The sequence below is a fragment of the Bos indicus genome, chromosome 29 (genome assembly GCF_029378745.1).
Source record: "Bos indicus isolate NIAB-ARS_2022 breed Sahiwal x Tharparkar chromosome 29, NIAB-ARS_B.indTharparkar_mat_pri_1.0, whole genome shotgun sequence".
In the NCBI taxonomy this organism is placed as follows: Eukaryota; Metazoa; Chordata; class Mammalia; order Artiodactyla; family Bovidae; genus Bos; species Bos indicus.
This window is the reverse complement of record NC_091788.1, coordinates 47,969,047-47,990,924: the sequence shown is the minus strand read 5'-3', so window position 1 is coordinate 47,990,924 and position 21,878 is coordinate 47,969,047. Positions and strand designations below refer to the sequence as shown.

General features: G+C 51.3%; 1 protein-coding gene across 8 annotated transcripts in view; it reads right to left on the bottom strand.

The window, feature by feature from the left end:
- The window catches only part of PPFIA1 (PTPRF interacting protein alpha 1), a 78,169-nt gene that overhangs the window by 30,887 nt on the left and 25,404 nt on the right, over positions 1-21,878 (bottom strand). For 5 of the 8 annotated variants that reach the window (XM_070782775.1, XM_070782773.1, XM_070782774.1 and 2 more), the window contains exons 3-15: positions 14,933-15,034; positions 14,303-14,467; positions 13,551-13,625; positions 13,077-13,178; positions 12,633-12,854; positions 10,856-11,002; positions 9,376-9,510; positions 8,503-8,577; positions 8,152-8,235; positions 5,382-5,513; positions 4,150-4,212; positions 3,121-3,200; positions 807-942 (exon numbers count right to left, since the gene is read on the bottom strand). In XM_070782775.1, coding sequence (XP_070638876.1) covers positions 807-942; positions 3,121-3,200; positions 4,150-4,212; positions 5,382-5,513; positions 8,152-8,235; positions 8,503-8,577; positions 9,376-9,510; positions 10,856-11,002; positions 12,633-12,854; positions 13,077-13,178; positions 13,551-13,625; positions 14,303-14,467; positions 14,933-15,034 — 1,518 coding nt within the window. The remainder of the gene's footprint in view (positions 1-806; positions 943-3,120; positions 3,201-4,149; positions 4,213-5,381; positions 5,514-8,151; positions 8,236-8,502; positions 8,578-9,375; positions 9,511-10,855; positions 11,003-12,632; positions 12,855-13,076; positions 13,179-13,550; positions 13,626-14,302; positions 14,468-14,932; positions 15,035-21,878) is intronic. The other 3 variants (XM_070782776.1, XM_070782781.1, XM_070782780.1) reach the window with 1 other exon arrangement.

The window sequence follows — 21,878 nt, the reverse complement described above, 5'->3', positions numbered from 1 at the left end:
CTCTGCAGTGATTCGTCACGTAGCAGTGGATGAAGAACGCACACGGATTTTAAGTCCCTGCGGGGGTCCTAGTTCCAACAATGTCTGGCCTAAACTAGCTGCCCACTGAATGTGGAAGCTCAGAACACAGAGACATGAAAAAACACACGCCATGAACAAGGCGAAAATACGAAGGTGCTCAAACCAGTCCACGCTGAAGGAGATCAGCCCTGGGATTTCTCTGGAGGGAACGATGCTGAAGCTGAAACTCCAGTACTTTGGCCACCTCATGTGAAGAGCTGACTCATTGGAAAAGACTCTGATGCTGGGAGGGATTGGGGGCAGGAGGAGAAGGGGACGACAGAGGATGAGATGGCTGGATGGCATCACCGACTCGATGGACGTGAGTCTGAGTGAACTCCGGGAGTTGGTGATGGACAGGGAGGCCTGGCGTGCTTCGATTCATGGGGTCGCAAAGAGTCGGACACGACTGAGCGACTGAACTGAACTGAAACTTCCAACAAGAATCTTCTCACTAAAACATGAGGCATGTGTGGATCCATTCACTCATAGGATGATTTCAAAACTGCTAATTAGTACTGTGCCGGGCCTCACAGGAAGCCACACGTTATCAATTGGTTCTTTAAAAAAAAAAAAAAAAGCCTTAAAAGTAAACTCTGAGTCAGAAAAACAAAAATGGGAAGACGTAAAGCAATCTATCAACACTTGGTTCCAAAACCACGTCAGGACCACAGTGTGAGGGGGCAGAGGCCTCACAAAGTGCCCACCAGGGACGGGCGGGGGGCGGGGGGCGGGGGGGTCCTCGCCTTGGACGGCTCGTCGCGCAGCGCTGCCAGCCGGCCTTTCTGGGGGCGCCGCAGGACCGCTGCGCCGCTGAAGGAGTCTGCTGGCCCGTCAGCCACAGGGAACCTGAAGTCCGGGACACTGCCCAGGTGTGGTCGGCTGGAACACACGGGAAAGAAGAATGATGTTAGGAGAAAAGAGAGCTCACTCTGTCAGTCAAGCCAGAGCCTGTCGATTTGGAAAATTAGCAATTTCACAGAAAAGGGGGCCCCGGGGCGGGCTCTGCCCTCCTGGCTCCAACAGCAGCAGCAGGCCGCCCGCTGCCCTGCGAATACTCAGGTCTCAGCGCCGCCAGCTGGGAAGCTCCCGTGGAGAAGGCAGTGCTAAGGCGAGGGTATGGCTGGCTGCCCAGCGTTCGGGGCCTCGGTCCCCCGTGGAGCCTGCCCTCAGGTCCTGGGGCGGGCCTGCACCTGCTCCGCTGGCTCCTGGGCACCCACACCACCTCCGACCCGTGCCTGCTCTGCCCTCCATCTCCCGCATGACGTCCACGGACCACAATCACCTGTCTCCCTGGAACACTGTCTGCACCGCTCTCAGCACTTCTCACAGCGCCTCAGACAGCCCATGGCACACAGCCCTCAGACCCACAGCTCGGAGCTGAGCTGCACAGGTGTTTCCCAGGAGACGCAAGTCTGGAATCTCCCCAAGCCACACCTGCTTCCCTCCCATCTCCCCTCCCTCCTAATGGACCCGCTCCTTTCTCTGCTCAACTCCTACCGCAGCACACTTGGGAAGCGGGTGGAAGCTACAGCACAGTCCTGCTTGGGACCGTGCACACTCGCGGGTCCTCTGAAGGCCACAAACGCCTCCGGGCTGGGTCACCCCCCCCCATCACCTCCCAGTCCCCTCGTGGAGTGCAGCCTCCATCGCTCTCCCCCTCCTCACCCGAGGCTCTTTCCTCCGGGAGAAGGTCTCAGAGACAAGGTGAGCAATTCCACTGGGAGGTCCTGCCAAATACACTGAGCCCGCCCTGCCCCCGAGCCAGGCTTCAGTCCCCACTACCCCGACCACCCCGCCCCCGCCCCCAAGCCAGCCTGCCCTGCCTGCAAGCCCGGCCCTGAGGCCCCACCTTTGCCACCGAGTCACTGACCCCTCAAGAGCTGCCTCCTGGAGACACCCCTCCCTCGCCCAGCCTCTGCAGGCCCCCATCTTCAGAGGACAGTGGCCCCTCCTGCCCCGCGCCTGCCTCCTCTTCTCGTCTCTCTCTCTCACTGACACGCAGGGGACTGGTGACCAGGCTTCTCCCTCTGAACTCCCAACCGCGCAGGCCTTCGGGTCCCAGCACCAGCGCCCTCCTCGTTACCCAAAGCCCCGAGAGCAGGAGGCCGTGTCCACCTCCTCTTCCTCCACTGTCCGCACAGTTCTCCTCACACTCGCCTCGTCCACCCCGGGAGCAGGGGGTTTCCCCCTGACAGCACCAGGCCCTCACCCTGGAGGAGCTCTGTGGGCAAGGCCGGCCATGTCCCCCATCCGTCCCGCAGGGCACGTGCTCCCCTTGAACTCCACCCGCCGTGCTTGCAGACACAGGGCCAGTTTCTGGCTCTGTCTTTGTTTGCAATGATATCCCTTTTCTCCAGAAGAAGGCTGGGCGGGGGCCCTGGACCGTTAGGATCCCCTAAGCACACAAATGCAGAAATACGCGTGTGGGCTCCAAACAGCCTCCTAAGTCAGGATTCAAACAGAAGTCAACTTCCTATAGATGAATGAATGTCACCAGTTAAGCACTTTAATAACCTTTGCTAAAATTTAACTCTCACTTGTGACCATTTTCCATGAAGAAGCCAAAGAAAAATCTAAATACTTAGTAAGAATTACTGCCCCTATAACAGGAGTAAGAAAAAATCAGGATGCTCAGTAATCTGCTCGTCTCATTCACAAGCCAGGTGATTCCTCCCACTGCGGCCAACAGCAAGTCACGTCTCAGTCTCCATTCACGTAAAAAAGACTACAGGTCACTAACCTGCGACTCTTCAGAAACATCAGTGCCACAGTCTGTCAGGCCCCTCAAATGAATACACCCAAACATCAACTGGTCGGTCCCCACTTCCAAACCTCTGCCTGTGGTTTTGAGTGTTGTCAATAGTGTGACCACCACTTTCCCTGGTACCAAGTTCAACCCTAAGGAACGATGCTTGTCTCTTCCCTCTCGCTGGCCACGAAGCTACAGGCTCCTTGAGGTGCGATCATGAGCAACACCCAGTCATACTGTCCACACGCCAGACGGGCCCTTGTCACGCTCGACAGCACTGAGGGGAGCTGCCCGGGGGAGCAGCCTACCCTTGGTGGAGGGGAGCCCCTCGCAGCCTCGTCTGGTCCAGTTCGGCTCTCAGGGTCTCCAGGTTTAGAATCAGCTGGTCCTACGAAACAGCAAATGACACAGCCTGCAGCGCTTGCTTTCCGGATGTAAAATGACTTGCACCAAAATGTGCAGAACAGGTTACGTGAGTAGGTATCAACTCCCAACATTCTAATTCTGAGAAAATGTTCCCTAAGAGTCCCATAGCAAGTATAAACTCTCAGAACAATGTTAAACCTCATAAACCATAATGAGGAGGAAGTTCCATCTCAGGTGTAGAAAAGCTTCTGGAGGAAACGTGGCAAGCCATCACCAGCAATGACGTCAGAGAGAAGCTGACTTGGGGCGGGGGTTGGGGGGGCAGGACTCACTCTGTTGCCCTCGCTCCTCTCATTGCTTTAAACCATCTCCACGGAGCTCACACTCACTCCCAGGCATTCCTCACACTCATTCCTCTGCACCCCACTTCACTTCCTCACTGGTAAAACAAGTCACATGGGTCAAGCTTGCGGGTCACTCAACTCAACCCGGCAGCTCTGTGCTGTAGGCCACGGCAGTCACGTGCCTCGTGCAGCCACGGAGTGCGAGACAGGCCGGTGCAAAGCTCGGTGTGGGAATCACACAGGAGATTTCAAGACCCACGGTGAAAAACAGAACATAAAGTAGCCCGTTCGATTTTAGGATATTTTAGACTGTGTACGTGGCTCGTATTATCTTTCTGACAGACAGTACTGTCCACGTGAAAGGCTCATGCTTTGTTCAGCTTTCGAGTGAACCCGGAAAGGACTATTCAGGATTCTGATCCACACAGGATGGCCACACACTCTAAATCCACCTATAATGCAAATACATTCAACGTTCAAAACCAGAAACGCTGTACACGATGCAGCAGTGGACGAGCCGTAAAGAAAATGTAACTCGACTTCCACTAAGCATCTGCAGTGGTCCAGATGAATTCCAGCTCAATTCGGCTCTTAACAAACTTCTGAACGATTCAGACATTCAAGTACCTTGTCGTTTTGCATTTCTTCTAATTGCTTTTTCACATTTTCAACTTCCCGAAGGAGAGAATTCTGAAAAAGATACAAGGAGTGCTTTAGTATCAATTCTTACAGATGCCGCGTGGACCGCGGGGCAGCTACACTTCTGTCTGAAAGCATAAAGCCCCTCGGGATGCGTGGTGGGCCTCACGCCCAGCGTGAAGTGCTAGCACAAGGCCAGATGACAACTTTTAACACTGACTTGTACACAGACAATCTTCTTCCCGGACTGATCTTCTAGATACAAGGAGGCCAGCTCCTTGGGGTAAGTGAAACTGCTTTAAACTTGCTTTCAGCTTTTGCAGTTCAGTGATCACTCAGGAAGTTGGTGCAGGTTTCACATGCAAACTTCAAACCCAAGACAAAACTATCCCCACCTCAGGGCCGGCCCACAGGTCAGGGTGAAGTGAGGGGCCTTCCCTGTGTGGACTCTAGTGAGGTGTGTGTGTCATCTTGGGTTTTGTGGGGGAAAACGTGCCGCAGAACTCGTAGTGACCACTGGTCTCTCTCAGACAAGCGTTGCCCAAGCGCTGACCTCAGGGAAGGTGCTGGGCCTTGTCTTTAGGGCACTGGTGCAGCTGGGACAGGTTTCCACCGAACCTGAACCAGAGTGTTGCCCACTGAGCTGCTCTGATGGAGGTTCTCAGACATTTCCCAAAGCAAATGAAAAGAGAGAAGGCTGGAGTTGGAATATGAGAATGCTTTCTTTTAGCTAATTCAATCTTTTCTATCACGTTATATAAAAGCTACTGAACTAAACTTATTGATGCGGCCGCGTCGGGCCTCGGCTGCATCACGCGGGGTTCCTTTGTTGTGCTCACCCTGCGACACGCGGGATCTTAGCTCCCCAAACAGGGATCGAACCTGCATCCCTGAGCTTGCAAGGCAGACTCTCAACCACCGGACCGCCAGGAAAGCCCCAGAAATAAACTTCTAAGAAAGAAACGAAGGGGTGAGGGTGGACCTGGGCACACGGCTATGTCTGTTCCTTTACACACTGCCTATGGATGCCATCACGCTTACTGAGTAGCGTGAAATAACTGCTACTCAATTATTCGTACCCAATAAAGACACTCACTGTGGGGCCCTCTATGGGAACAGCTTTCCAACTCCTGTCCTGGAGATTCCCCGCGGCTCCCCCCACAAACCAGGCCAGGCCGGGTCAGACGCCTCTTGGTAAAGCAGCTGCGGGGCCGGCTCACCTTATCCTCCAGAGCAGCCATTCTCTCCTTCAGATGGAGCTGAAGCCTCTCGTTTGACTCGGACAGAAGCTTATCCACGGTATCTGATAGGCGTTTATTGTGTTCTTCATTCATTTTTTCTCTCTGCCTTGCCTAAAACAGGAAAACAAAAACTCATCAACGTCAAGCACAAGCACGGTCATTATTGTAAAAGCACCGGGGAGCCGCGACGTGAGCGGCCTGCGCCCCGGTTCCCGAGGCGGTCCCCTGCCACGGCCACCTCTGGTGGGCTCGAGCATCACCAGAGCAGACAGGCAGGTGCAGAGGGAGGCAGGGACTTCACTGGTCAAAGGTCACTCCCAACGCTTGTTTGGCAGAGCACCTGGGGACCTTACTGTCACCAGCCATTACCTGTCGGAGGGGCTTGGGGAGCAAGCAGATTTACACTCAGAATCAAGCAGACTTTAAAGGGGATCAGCTTACACACATGTTGGTGGAGGAATTTCCCAATATGTAAACAGAAGCCTGAGTCTGGATTAAGGGGGTGAAATGAATTCAATTTATAAAGCAAAAGGTGAGAAAATTCATTTTGGAAAAAGGAGAGTGGAGATAGACTTTCACGTTTCTTTACTTCCGACATCACTTGACTTCTTTGTAATGACTGCTGTTGTTCAGTCGCTCAGTTGTGTCTCACTCTTCGTGACTCCATGGACTGCAGCATGCCAGGCTTCCCTGCCCTTCACTACTCCCCAGAGGTTGCTCAGACTCACATCCACTGAGTCGGTGATGCCATCCAACCGTCTCATCCTCTGTCGTACCTTCTCCTGCCCTCAATCTTTCCCAGCATCAGGGTCTTTTCCAGTGAGTCAGTTCTTCGCATCAGGTATTGGAAAAAATATTGGCCAAAGTATTGGAGCTTCAGCTTTAGCATCAGTCCTTCCAATGAATATTCAGGACTGATTTCCTTTAGGATTGATTGGTTTGATCTCCATGAAGTCCAGGGGACTCTCAAGAGTCTTCTCCGATACCGCAGTTCAAAAGCATCAATTCTTTGGCACTCAGCCTTCTTTATGGTCCAACTCTCACATCCACACATGACTACTGGAAAAACCATAGCTTTAACTAGGTGGACCTTTGACGGCAAAGTCATGTCTCTGCTTTTCAACACGCTGTCTAGGTTGGTCACAGCTTTTCTTCCAACGATAATTCATATTCAGTCCAGTTCAGTTGCTCAGTCTTGTCTGACTGTGTAACCCCATGCACTGCAGCATGCCAGGCTTCCCTGCCCATCACCAACCCCCAGAACTTGCTCAAATTCATGTCCATTGAGTTAGTGATGCCATCCCACCATCTCATCCTCTGTCATCCACTCTCTTCCTGCCTTCAATCTTTCCCAGCTATGATAATTCATATTAAAAAACTAGAAGTAATTACCTCAAGCAATTTTTAAATGTGAAAACAAAGTGGGCAAGTCTGTGTTTTATAAAATGAACATCAATTTCATGGTTTGAAAAAAAGCTGTTTTAGGACCTACTGTATAAAAAAAAAAAATGGAAAGAAGACAAAAGAATGATATGTTTGAGACTGGCCCTATGTTGGAAATGGCTGAAGCTAACTGATAGGTCACGGGTATTTATTATACTGCTCCTTCCACTTTTGGGCGTGTTTGAAGTTTTCCATCATAACAAATTAAAAAACATATTATTTTCTGTTAAAACAGAGCCTTCTCCAACAACACAATTCAAAAGCATCAGTTCTTCAGCATTCAGTCTTCTTTATGGTCCAATTCTCACATCCGTATATGACTACTGTAAAAAAAAGATAGCTTTGACTATATGGACCTTTGTCAGCAAAGTGATATTTCTACTTTTTAATATGCTGTCTAGGTTTGTTATAGCTTTCCAAGGAGCAAGCATTTTTTAATCTCATGGCTGCAGTCACTGTCTGCAGTGATTTTTGAGCCCAAGAAAATAAAACCTGTCACAGATTCCACATTAAGGCATCGGCATTCAAATACTTTTAAAGCAAAATAAAAGTTGACTTTGAATTGGCTTAGTCATAAAGAGCATCCCGATCTCAACAGCCTCGAGCAGCAGTTCTGAAAGTAAGGAAGAGCACCCCTGATCGGGAGACGTTGAGCTCTCTGCCGAGGCGGGGAGGGCACCTCACCGCGGGTCTCATGATGGGAGTCAGAACCACTGCCCCCTGGGAGCCCGCCTCTGAGGCTCTGCAGGCCAGGCCCAAGAACACAGGTGTGGTGGGGACAGCACCGACGCCTGAGGCTGGACCTGGGACGCCCTTCCATTTCCTGGATGGTCCATGTCACCGTGTGGCCAGCCCCTCCGGGAAACCTCTCTCAGGATCGGTGACGCGAGCCCCCATGGTCACCCTTCCCTGACGCGCCTTCTGTCGCAGCGCAGCTACAGTTCTCCTCCTGCCCAGGAGGAGCCTCCTCTGAGGCAAGCAGACTGCACACATGGGTGCCATGCCTGCAGCTTCATGGGCCCCGGACTGGCACCTCAGGTTTGTCTGAGGGGCACTCTAAAGGCCACCTGTACCCTGAGAAGCTCCCCCGACTGGCTTCTCAGAGCAACAAGCAGCCTCCTTGGATGTGGGGGTCCCCTGGCCCCTGCCCACCGCCTATGGGCGACCACCTCTGGCCCTGCTCCTGAGGAGGCGGGTGCCCGGGTCAGCAGATGGGGCCACACACGCACACACTCGAAAGCAGAGACGGGAGCGGCAGAGAAAGGTGGTGCCGGCCCAGACGCAGCCTCCCCGCCAGCACACGCACCCGCTGCAGCTCCTGGTTCTTCTCCTCCAGCTGGGCCTCCATCTGCCGCAGCCTCTCCTCGATGTTGCCGTGTCTCTCTTCCGCCTGTCGGCCAAGAACAGGGTCAGTCCCGCTCGCAGCGCCCCGTCCTGACGGCACGTGGGCTGTGACCACAGGGGCGGCAAGCGGGCCATGCTCTATGCGGACCACGGGCCCCGGGTTCGCGGGAGGCACGCCCGCACGCCTGCTCACGCTGCCTGTGTGGCTTTGCGTGTGACACGTGGGCGACGGAAGGACTACGTGTGGCGAGCCCCGAGCCAGCGTGGGCAGCAGGCAGCGGCAAGCGCGGGACGCGCGAGGCACACGTTCTACCTTCCTAAGCTGGGAGGTAAGTTCGAACAGTTTAGCCTCCTTAGTGGCAGAGCTTCCGGAAGACAAAAGGTCCGACTACAAGGCCGACCGGGGACGGACAGCAGAGATGCCGGGGGAAAGGAGAAACCAAGCCTTGAGAGGAAGATCACAGGCAGCAGGGCGCCCCCTGGCGGCTGTTAGTGACCCTGCTCTGGGAGGGTCTGCGAGCACCCGACACGCCGGCCGGCCGCCCGCGACCGGAGGGCCCCTCAGCCGCTCACTGAGCTCTGCGCAACGCTCCCAACAGCCGCGCCAGCACGGGCCCTGCCCGACTCTCCATGCCCAGCCAGTGCCCACCGGCAGCGCGGGGCAACACCTTTCCCGCCAGAAGAACAGGGTGGCTGGCTGGCTGGCAGTGGGGATGATGCCCCCCACAGTGCCACATCCCCGGGAGGCAGCCTCTCACCCGCAGGCTCCCGGGGACGGAGAGCTGGGAGTGGGGCCCCAAGACTTAAGAGAATGGGATTTTCCTGGGTCTGCGAAGAACTATCCTGCTAAGGTTTTGAGTTGCTGACTGACTGAACTCTGAGCAGCAGTGACTCGGAGCTGAAGCGTCCTGGAGACACACAGAACACGGGACAAAACGGAGGGAGATTAACGTAGGGATGACACAGAGGCAGGGACTGTCGGACACTCCGGGAGTGCTCCCATCTCAGAGGGGCAGCACGACCCCTGCGTCTGCGCTCCTGCCTGGACTGAGCAGCAGGGGCGCGGTGGCACAGCATGGGAACAGGCCCTCCCCGCGCCCACCCCCAACCCCGCAGACCCAGAGCAGCCCCTTGGAGAGCACGGCCACCTCTGCGCACACCCGGCCCCGCGGACCCAGAGCAGCACCTTGGAGAGCGCAGCCACCCTCTGCGCCAGCTCAGCCTCCACCTCGGGCAGCGTCTCCGCCCTCCGCAGCGTCTGCTGCAGCTTCTGCTCCGCCAGCTCCAGGCGCTCCTGCAACTGCCGGTTTTTATCCTCTGTCTACAAAGGGAGAGCAGAGTCGCTGAGACAAAACCCGAACGCACGTGTCTACTGGATTAGCTCTGCTTCGGCAGCTGTGTCACGGTAAATCTTCTCTCAGTGTTCCTGGGCTTAGTCTCATTGGGCAGAATACCTCCCGCCAGAGTATTTGCTTTTCCTAAACGTCCCCAAAAGAGTCTTTTTTTTAAAAAAAAAGTTCTTGTATATTAAAGATCAGTTTTCTATAGAAGCTTATTCATTCTTGTTGACAAGGGAAGAAGGGTTCAGTACTGACCCTTCTTAAAACGTCACCAGAATCATCATTTGAAGGGAACCCTACTGACCACAGATGGCCACGGGCATGTGAGCCAAAATACGGCTTTCATCTCCTCTGAAATACAGACCTGCTAAGAGTGTGCCTGGTGAAATGCCAGTCAACTGATACTTGTGAATGCATGATTATTCTTTTAAAAGATCTTATTAGTCTGAAAAACTTTCAACGTAGAAAATTTAGACAGATTCTTTTTTAAAAAAGAAAAAAAAATTAAATTATCTATAAGCTCAGGTTCCTGAGAGGTTAACATTTGTTTCTAAGCAGCTTTCTTATTTCTTCTGTGTGTGTTACTATTCTATGTACATACACAAACAATACGACATGCTTTAAAACTCTCAGAAAACAACAGCATATGGTATAGGGTATTTTCTGATCTGCCTTTTACAGCCATTACTTTGTATATCGTAATGCTCTTAATTAGCATTCCACATCATAAATTTCAATGGCTTTCTAGTATTTTATTTTTGTGTTGGGGCCAATGATACCCTTTGCAACACACCAGACCGACTCACTTTGCTTTGAAAGCCAGATTTGGTTCTCCTGGTTAAGTCCTGATTATCTGAGACCACACAGGAACAGGAGCAAGTAAGGCTCACCAAACCACAGGAGGTGCACACCCTAATCAGACCAGAGCTCTAACCCTGCCTTTTGTCACAGTGACCCCAGTTTCCAGCAGGCAGCCAGCTGCCGTGAAGTTCCCTGCCGCTCTCTGCTCTTTCAGTAAAAACACTAATAAGCCAACCAATTCACGTTCAAGTAAAACAAAAGAGTCAGGAGTGGAATTCCACAAAACGGTTAAACCAAGTCCCAAATAATTCAAACCTGTAAGTTGCAGTCACCCCCAATTTTTAAAAACTGTATTTCATTCCAGTACAGCTGATTTACCATGATGTACATCCACACTTTTCAACACAGTATTTTAGGGTCATAAGAACGTCACACTGGGACTTGATTCCCGACGTGGGAACCTCGTGAAAAGGTCTTTAGCTTCCTCGGTGATGCACCGCTACAGAAGTCAGACACAGTCAGTACCTGTCGATGCATAGAATCCTTATTTGCGATTTCATTTTCAAGTTTATCATTGAGGTCATGCACAGAGGTGGCTTCGCGCTGTGCAGCGAGGTAGCGTTTCTCAAGGGTAGTGATTCTCTCCTCCATGTCCTCCTTCTGGGCCATGGCCTACACCGGGCATTGCAGAGGAGAAAGGTAAGTCGTTATCACGGAACGCTCGGACACACTTAAGAGTAAAAAAGCTGGGCTAAATCCTAACTTTCAAATCAAACATAAAGTTAGTGTCCTCAAGACTAAAGTCCTAGACATGGCAGTTTTCCCTGATGTGAGCAAAAACGCGCCTACCTCAAAGGTCTCATCTGCCACGATTGCCACCCACCTGTCTTAACGTTCTGTCTGGCCACTCGGTTTACCAAGCTTCTTTTCTACATAATAAACCCAAACAGCAAACAAAAAGTATACTAAACTACCCTATTATTCCAAGAATTCCAGGAGGGAAGGTATCTGGCATGAAGTCAGGACCTCTGTCTGCTACACCATACAGGCAGCCTTGACCTAGAACAGGGAGGGACCTTCAACAGATCCAACGGGGAGCTCTGAGGCTCGTTTCCTCAGGTAAAAGTTGGAAAAATCTCATGCAATTTCCTCAGAATTAAAGTAAGAATATTAACGAGTGGAAAGAGAGGTCAGAGTGAAACACAACTGGAAGCAGCCTTCTCAAGCCTAACTCTTCTGAAGCGGAGTTACACCACGTGTATGAAGCGCTCAGACCAGGACCAGAACTTGCTGCTGGTGCGACTCCTGTCCGCCGCTCAAAACCCATTTCAGGTCCCTCCGTAGTTACTAAGTAACCAATGTTGGCAAAGTCTGAACATTAAAACTGAAAGGTCTTAAAAACACTTTTTCCAGAATTCTCTATGTATTAAACTCTGCCAGTGTGAATAGGTTATACAAACACGTGCACATATTCCTGTTTTGAGTTCTCACACAGCATCACTCACACCAAGCTACTAAACAAGTCCGCCTGCTGTACCACGTGTTGGAGGGGTCTCTCTGAGACCGTCTCACGGGGGAGGGAGGCAGGGTGGGCGCTATCTGTCTGTGTACAAAGGAGAGGCGAGGTGAGGCTCACAGCGGGAGGCCTGAGCCCCCAGCAGTCTTTTGTTTTCACAGTGACCACTAGGTAGCTTCTCATAACTCATGACACCCGCAGACATGACCTCCAGGAACATCATGATTCCACATGGTCACACAGCTCGGGCCTGAGGGTCTGAGGGTGGGGAGTAACACATACTCACTGCTGATAGCACGTGTAAAATCAGCCCTACTGTACAGCACAGGGAGCGCTACTCCGTGCTCTGTGGTGAAGCAAATGGGTAGGAAATCCAAAAAAGAGGAACACATGTGTGTGTGTGTGCATACACACACACACTGCTGATTCACTTTGCTGTACAGCAGAAACTGACACAGCAGTGTAAAGCAACTACATGCCAATAAATGAATGAATGGATGAATGAATTTTTAAAAAAGGAACACCTGGGCCCCTAGAACTGGTACAAGCGCGGAGTCCACAGCCCGGGTGCGGCACAGCGCCAAGGCCACCCTCATGTCGCTCCACCGCCAACGGACCAGGCCTCTTCTGCCCCAGAGCCCACGACGCAGAGGCAGGGAGGCATCCGGCCGCGGTCCCGCCGGTGCTCTGCTCTTGCTCACGCAGCCACCGCAAGGCTGAGATCACCGGGAGAACAAGGGACCCACATTCCACCGCAGGACAACAGACACGGCCGCCGTCACTCACTTCGCGGACGTCCCGCTGCAGTTTCGTGTTCACTTCCTCGGACTTGATGAGGTCCTTCCTGGCCGTGTCCAGGTCCTCCTCCAGCTCCGTCACGTGGGCAGAGAGGGCTGCCAGGCGCTCCTTCATCTGGCTCTGCTCCCGCGACTGCTTGTCGATGACTTCCTGGAGCTCCATCACCTTGGCCAGGTCTTCCTCGTGGCTCAGAGAGCCGTCGGAGGATCTCTAAGGGGGAAAGGAAGCCTTAGGCGGCCGTGTTTCGGGAGGGAGGAAACACAGCACTTCCAGGCAATCGGTGAGGTCAACACTGCCTTCTGCACTCTAGGAGCTCACACGACCCTCACGGCCGCTCAGACCTACATGGTGCATTGGTGAGAGGTCCCAACAGCCCCACACAGACTGGACGGTAAGACGAGAACCAGACAGAGCGTGAGACCGAGGACTTGCCTTTCCATTGGCGCTCGGCGCGCTTTCCTGCTCGTGATTTACATCAAGCACCCCGTCCGTTAGTACCTTTTTCTGGTTATTCTGCTCTTTAAGAATCATCAGCTGAAACCAAAAAATTGAAGGAGAGTAAAGAAATAAGTAAACACAGCAAAACTCTACTTGGAAAAACTCAAGTCTAAACTGAAAACACAACATAAAAAGAAAATATGTGGTGATGCTATCCATGCCAAATAGAGCCAGGTGATTAGAGTCAGAATTTGTCTTCTCCTGGACAAAGGGGTACTTAAGAGATCCTGCAGCTCTGAGCCACAGTCTAGTTTACCAGTGATTAAAATAACCCAGGTGGGCGGGTCCTCAGTCAGAAAGATAAATAACATGTGATGCCCACCACTACGGCCTTCATTCTTTCTTATAATGAAGGGATAAAAGTGACAAACCCTTAACTGAACTTACACGAAGACTGATGAGGCTCACCTCCTTGTGTGTGGCGCCCAGTTCTTCTTCTAACAAACTACACCTTTCGAGCGCTACTCGCAATCGCTCTCTCACCTGAAATGAAAGGGGCCGAGTCACTGAGTTGCTGTGTGTGTGCACGTCAGTGCACTTCTCACCGTACACTCACCCCGATACACGCTACTGCCACAGAGCACCTTTAACGTCTCTCATTGATCTTAACATCAAGAAAACCTGCTTGTTAACAGCTTTCAATTCTAAGTTTGAGAGAACAAAATGTTATCCTAAATTAATTTTATTACCCAGCTTTTAACTGCAAATTCATATGCAGAATATAATAAATCTTGAAATATTTATGCCAACTAATACTTTTTAACTGGGGGCTTCCCAGGTGGCTCAGTGGTAAAGAATCCGCCTGCCAATACAAGAGGTCAGGTTCAATTCCTGGGTCAGGCAGGTCCCCCGGAGTAGAAGATGGCCACCCACTCCACTGTCCTTGCCTGGGAAGTCCCGTGAAGAGAGGAGAGTGGGGGGCTACAGTCCACAGGGTCGCAAAGACTCGGACATGACTGAGCATGTACGCAGGCAACGCTTTTTAACCAAATAAAACTCTGACTTCTTACAGAAAAAACTATTTACAAGAATACAAGACGCTCAACTTGTTACACAAACAAGTGAGCTAGTTTTCAAGTCGACTAGTTACACAAACACGTGCGTCGTTCACCCAACAACGCAGCAAGTGTACAGATCCAGGAGGGCCAGGTGGCTGGTACCTTCTCGTCCAGGGCCTTGTGGTGCTCGAACAGCGACTTGAGCGCCTTGAGCACCTCCACCTCGCTGGACACGCCGGCCGGGGACTGTGCCTGCCGCTTGACCACCGTCATCCGCAGGGACCGCTCGTGCCGGGAGACCAGGCACTCCAGGTGCTCCAGCAGCAGCTGCAGGGCGGGGCCAGAGCAGCACCTTCAGCCTCACCCTTGAATTTGGGGCCGATAACTCCTCTCAGCCTCACGCTAAGACCAAAACTGTGCTAAGGCATGTCGGAATCCCGCCAGTTCAGTCTAAAGTTAGACTGGACTTCCCTGGTGGCCCAGTAGTTAAGACTCCACACTTCTGCAGGGGTCATGGGTTTAATCCCCACTTGGGGAACTAAGATCCCACACAAAGTGAAGCGTGGACAAAAATGTTAAGAGAAACCCCCCTCAAATGTACTAAAATTACATTAGCTCTCATCATAAATTTGAAGCAAGGTATGAGAACCCTGAACTGATCCACCCCGGGCCACTCAGTGGGAAAATGTGGAAAATGGGTTGAAAACCAGACAGAGTTTAAAGACAGCAACATGGAGCCCAGTGGTGACCCCCGCAGGGCGAATGTCAACACATGAGAATCCCCCTACTGACCCTGGTGTTGTTCCTTTCTGCTTTCAGCTCAGCGATTTCTTCTTCTCTTTCAAGAAGCTGCTCCCTGCATACATTTAGTTCTTTAGTAAGTGCTGCAAACTCCTAGAAAACAGTTAAATGAGTAAGTAACTAAACGTAAATACAAATTAAAAAACAGAGTGAGAATCTGAAGACTGACCCTGTCAAGCTTCTCCAGGCTCCACACAAAGGATCTCCCTGCCCCTCCAGAGAAGAGGGGGTCCACTGACCCCTCGACCACACAGACCACCACTACTCAGACCGGCCTTCAGCCTCCACCTCAACCTGGCAGGCCCATAGCCTGCCTTCTCCAGACCCAGGGAAGTCTGAGATACTTTCCTAAACATAAATCCTAAAAACAAAGTGGATAAAGAGATTCTTAAACGACACACAGACAAGTGACCTGGAACCTCTGGGGAGAGTGAAGAAAAAAGGGAAGGTCTACAAGGCCACCAGGCTTTGGAGTGTTCCTCTGGGAAAAAGGCTGATGGCACCCCAAGCCACCTGTTAGCCTGACTCCACTGAAGTCACCCATTCAATCAACTGGTTAAAATGTTCAATTCATGTTACACGTATTTTATCACAATTTGCGCGCGTGTGCAGGCACACACACAGAACTCTCTGGAGACAAGGTGGCTTCTAAGAGCATGGATCAGCGACAGAACGTGAACAGCCCTTCACGCCAGGATTTCAGTGCAGACCGGCAAACACAAAGCTCCAGTCCCGCTGGGGAGAAGCAATCCAGCGTGTCCTCACACCGGACAGACTGCCCACATGGCATGGGCACTGGGCATCATGGCTGGGAAGCGGGCAGGGAGGGGAGCCACAGGGACTGGGTCTCCTCTCCACGGCCCCCCAGGAGCGAGGGAAGGAGGCAGGCGCTGTTCTCCGAGGCGGGGATGTCTATGGGAAGAGCAGGCTTTGGAGGGAGCGCTAACCGTCCAGTTTCAGACAAGCTTAATCTGAGACATACTCAGGCCTTCAAGCGGCAGTGTCAAGTCCAGAGCCTCCCAGTCTGGAGTCCTAGGGGACACAGGCCAAGATGAGACAGAGCAGAGAGGTGCTGAGTGCGGGCGAGAAGAGCCGAGGTTTGAGCCCAGCGAGAAGTCACTGCTGGGTGGCTGGGAAGTGAGAGGTGCCAGCCAGGGAGGCTGGGGGAAGCCAAGAGGGAAGGGGACCATCTAGGGCGTCAGGAACCCTGGGAGGAGCAGCCACAGTCAACGGGTACCGGGAGAAGGAGTCGCTTACTGGTCAGTAGAGGGTCTGCTGAAGTGGAGGCCAACGGTGGCCAGGACCACAGCAGGTCAGAAGCCCTGGCAGGGTCGAAAGCCCAGTGGACAGAGGATGGGGGTGCAGGGAGCACAGGCTTGCTCTCGTGAGGGACTCTGCAGTCAAGCGCTGAAGGCCATCGGGCGACTGCTTCAGGAGACGCAGGGTCAGGAGAGCCCTCTTAGAGGATACGCTGGGGCTCACAGGCTGATGGCAGGGGTCCGGGGCAGGGTGGGAGCTGAGCGGGCAGAGGGCACCTTTCCCGGGCACACAGCTCACCCACGGTCAGCAGACAGGCGGTCAGATGCATGGGCCCAGATCCAGATGAACAGTGAGCTGGTGGGGGGGCTTTCTGGAAGTCCTCGTTTAATCTCTTCCAATTTCACTGAGAAAACAGATGCCTCTGCACTGAGCGGCAGGGCGGGTGAGACACACCGGGGAGGGCAGGGAGCGGCCGGGACGCCCGGGCCGTGGCCGTGGGCCTCTGAGTAGACCGCAGAACGCGTGGACGGGGACTGCCGACAGGAGCAGGTTTCCGCGGGTGAGAGAGGCGTGCGGGTGGGACAGGCGGAAGAGGCCGCAATGCTGGTGGGCCGCGCGCGCGTTCCCGCGGGGAAGACAACAGGGGAGCCGCGAAGGGCGAGGGGCCAGGCGTCGTGGGGGGCGCGGCCAGCAGGCCCGGGAGGCAGGCCGCTGCTGCTGTCTGCCCCGCTTCCAGAGAAGAGACCCTTCTCCACATTCCCGCCAGCTCCCTTTCCTTAACCCGTTCATCACCAGGCACGAGCCTGTATCTTTTACACACACAGTTTCCTTAAGTTTCTCCTAATGGCACCAAACTGTCTTCACTCACCTATGAAGAGACTATTTAACTCCCGTCGTTTTGGCTAAATACAAGCGCTTCTTACAACGAATCCAACGGTTAAACCATTCTGTGAAATACCGCTTCTTACAACGAACCCAACGGTTAAACCATTCTGTGAAATACCGCTTCTTACAACGAACCCAACGGTTAAACCATTCTGTGAAATACCGCTTCTTACAACGAACCCAACGGTTAAACCATTCTGTGAAATACCGCTTCTTACAACGAACCCAACGGTTAAACCATTCTATGAAATACCGCTTCTTACAACGAACCCAACGGTTAAACCATTCTGTGAAATACCGCTTCTTACAACGAACCCAACGGTTAAACCATTCTGTGAAATACCGCTTCTTACAACGAACCCAACGGTTAAACCATTCTGTGAAATACCGCTTCTTACAACGAACCCAACGGTTAAACCATTCTGTGAAATACCGCTTCTTACAACGAACCCAACGGTTAAACCATTCTGTGAAATACCGCTTCTTACAACGAACCCAACGGTTAAACCATTCTGTGAAATACCGCTTCTTACAACGAACCCAACGGTTAAACCATTCTGTGAAATACCGCTTCTTACAACGAACCCAACGGTTAAACCATTCTGTGAAATACCGCTTCTTACAACGAACCCAACGGTTAAACCATTCTGTGAAATACCGCTTCTTACAACGAACCCAACGGTTAAACCATTCTGTGAAATACCGCTTCTTACAACGAACCCAACGGTTAAACCATTCTGTGAAATACCGCTTCTTACAACGAACCCAACGGTTAAACCATTCTGTGAAATACCGCTTCTTACAACGAACCCAACGGTTAAAACCATTCTGTGAAATACCGCTTCTTACAACGAACCCAACGGTTAAAACCATTCTGTGAAATACCGCTTCTTACAACGAACCCAACGGTTAAAACCATTCTGTGAAATACCGCTTCTTACAACGAACCCAACGGTTAAACCATTCTGTGAAATACCGCTTCTTACAACGAACCCAACGGTTAAACCATTCTGTGAAATACCGCTTCTTACAACGAACCCAACGGTTAAACCATTCTGTGAAATACCGCTTCTTACAACGAACCCAACGGTTAAAACCATTCTGTGAAATACCGCTTCTTACAACGAACCCAACGGTTAAAACCATTCTGTGAAATACCGCTTCTTACAACGAACCCAACGGTTAAAACCATTCTGTGAAATACCGCTTCTTACAACGAACCCAACGGTTAAACCATTCTGTGAAATACCGCTTCTTACAACGAACCCAACGGTTAAACCATTCTGTGAAATACCGCTTCTTACAACGAACCCAACGGTTAAACCATTCTGTGAAATACCGCTTCTTACAACGAATCCAACGGTTAAAACATTCTATGAAATACCGCTTTGAATACAGGAGAAGACAAACGTATAGAACGCCACACTTATTTTTACTCCTTAAAGAAAAACTCTTCTCTTTGCTCAAAAGAATTCAACTGAAAAAAGTACCAGAGCAAATTAAACTTAGGAGTTTAGATAAACATGAGACAGGAAATTCCAAAGTTTAAGATTCCAAAAGCATGTTCATATGTACACTGCATTTGTATTATTTTTGCAGAAAAAAACTAGTAGAGCCTGAATAAATTCCAAATATGTGCAATAAGTGATCTGCACTATTTCTATGATAGGAACCTGTCAGCATCCAAATTTTTTTCTCTTTAGGAAAAAATGTTTGTTTAAAAAATACTGTAAGCCAGTTAAAACTGACATTCTATTTACTGTAATTAAAGTTTGAAGTTCACTCTTTGAAAGTGAACAGATACAACAGTCATTGGAATATTTTCAGGTTAAAATGCTAAGTCTGTGCAACATAGATTTGCATTTCCATTTGACATTTTCTAGGATTGAGACCAGGGAAAACAATATCCAACCATTAACATCAGTTTTAAAAACCTGATTTCCCATAATGTGTTAAAATCCCAATACTCATCATTTCTGGCTCTGGACAACAGGATCAGGTTACTCAAACCAGACAGGACTGGTCAAAGTCCACGATCAAGCTGATTTACAGTAAGTCCTACAGACGGGATGCGACGTTTGGCGCCGGAAGTGATGCCCGTGCTCTTCCCAGACACCGCAGGAGGACTTGGGGTGGGGGGGAGAGCGGCAGGGACAGTCAGAGTCCACCTCATGGACGGGGTCCCAAACCCTTCCCTTCTGCCCACATCCGTGCTTCCCCTGACCAGCCCGCGTCACAGTTCCACACCTTCTCATCTCTGTAATCTCCATCGACAGTTCTGTTTTTTAATTACTTATCATTTTTGCTAACCTGCTGAGAAAAGAATACAGCTCCACTGGAGAAAACAGGTGTACATCCTCTTAGTCGGGGGACGCGGTTGTAATAAAGGATGGAAATGGGGTCTGATTCTCAGGAAACCAAGACGAACACCTGAAAGCTGACTTGCACAGCTCACTCAGATAATCTACCAGCCGCAGCTATGGGGCGCTGCTGCTGCTGCTGAGTCGCTTCAGTCGTGTCCGACTCTGGGCGACCCCACAGAGCAGCCCACCAGGCTCCGCCGTCCCTGGGATTCTCCAGGCAAGAACACTGGAGTGGGTTGCCATTTCCTTCTCCAATGCATGAAAGTGAAAAGTGAAAGTGAAGTCGCTCAGTCGTGTCCGACTCCTCGCGACCTCATGGACTGCAGCCTACCAAGCTCCTCCGTCCCTGGGATTTTCCAGGCAAGAGTACTGTAGTCAGCTGTAAAAGCAGATTAAATTCTGAATTAAAAGATAATTAGAGGTTTATACATTCAAATGAACCAGCAAATTACATATTTGAAACTCCAATGTATTGATTAAAAGTTGCTTAAAAAGGTTATGTGTAACTATTTTTATTGTGACCTAATGACGGGAGGAGGACAGAGGGACACTAGACAGAAAAAGACCAACTTGATGCCTGTGCGAAATATGGGTCACAAGTTCACGAGACTTACTTAAAGTCATCAATGTGATAGCACTGGATTTTCAATCACTGATTATTTGCAAGCAGAGAAAAATGCATAAGCAGTTCAAAGGTCCCAATACATGTGATTTATCTTTTCTTATTTCTAAGAATTGGTGTTTAGTCGCTCAGTCGTGTGTGACTCTTTGCAACCACATGGACTGTAGCATACCAGGCTTCCCTGTCCTTCACCACCTCCCAAAGTTTGTTCAAACTCATGTCCATTGAGTCGGTGATGCCATCCAACCATCTCACCCTCTGTTGCCCCCTTCTCCTCCTGCCTTCAATCCTTCCCAGCATTAGGGTCTTTTCCAACGAGTTGGCTTCGCATCAGGTGGCCAAAGTATTGGAGCTTCAGTTTTGGCATCAGTCCCTTCAATGAATATTCAGGGTTTCTAAGAATAGAGACTGATAAAAGGTATGCTCATACGTAGCACTTGGCAATTAAGTAATGGAGACTGTATACTCTGAACCTCAAAACATGGAGCAGAGCAGCACTGCAATGTGACCTCAATTTGGTTAAGAGCAAACACAATCTTTTACACACACATTCTTATGCATATTTACATAAGAATGTACAGATTTCTTACATAAGAAACCCAGATGGATACCCACCAAAGTGCTATGCAGATTATCCGCGGTGGTTGGGAAAGCAGGCTGGAAATGAGTCTTTTAACTTCTATTATTTTTTATTTTCAATTAAGTATGCACTCTCTTTGTATTAAGAAACAAGAAAACAGGGACTTCCCTAGCAGTCCCACTGTGGCTGCTGGGGGCCTGGGTTTGATCCCTGGCGGGGGAACTAAGATCCCACAAGTTCACGGCATGGCCACAGACAAATAAATAAGTAAAGCAAAAGAATGAAATTAACAGTCCAACTCACACACACAGCCCAAAGGCCAATCCTCACTTCTTTTTTTCCTTTAAACAACATTAAACTGCAGGGCACAAGCAGAGCAGGGACCACCCGCGTGGCAGTCCAGACCCTCCTCCCAGCCCTGTCCTGTGTCTCAGTCCCACCGCGCCCCTGCCCTCCCGGAGCCACTGCACGGGGGCCCCGGCCTCATGGGCTCCGTGCTCACCCGCTGCCTTCCAGGGGAGCAGCTGACCCCATCTTCCTGCTCTCTTCCCCCTTGCTCTGGTCACTTGTTCTCTGCTCAGAACCGCTGTGCTCCTGGGGCTCTGTCCGAGGGCCCCTGTTCTCCCTACACACGTGGTGCCCATCTGACCTGTGTCAGGCTTCAGCCCTAGGCTGGGCAACCATCCATCAGGCCCCTGCGCATCTCCACGCAGCTGTTTTAAGGGTCTTCCTCATCTCCCTCCTGGCCCCTCGGAGCAACCACATGGTCCCCGCCCTGCCCCCAAGTGGGCCAGCTGCCGGGACTGCTGAGGCTGCTGACCAGACCTCTACCCGAAGCTCCCAGACCACGTGCTGCCGCCTCCTCAGCCTGGGCCACTGTGCCCTGCCCCCCAAGAAACCCTGGCCCATCAGAAGCCACTGCCTGTCACCCCTTCCCTCCAGCCTCCGGCAGCCACTACTCTGCTTTCTGTCTCCAGGACCCGCCTGTTCTGGACATCTCACACAGACCAATGTGTATGTTTGTCCTTGGGGATCTGGCTTCCTCCCCTCAGTGTAACGTTCTCAGGGTTCACACGTGGTACCGTGTGGGCCACCGCTTCACTCATTTTCACGGCTGGATAATGATTCACCACGTGGATGTAGAACATTCTGTTTACCCACTCAACTGTCAGTGGACACCTGGGTTGCTCGTGCTTTCTAACTATGAGGTTGGTACAAAAGTAACTG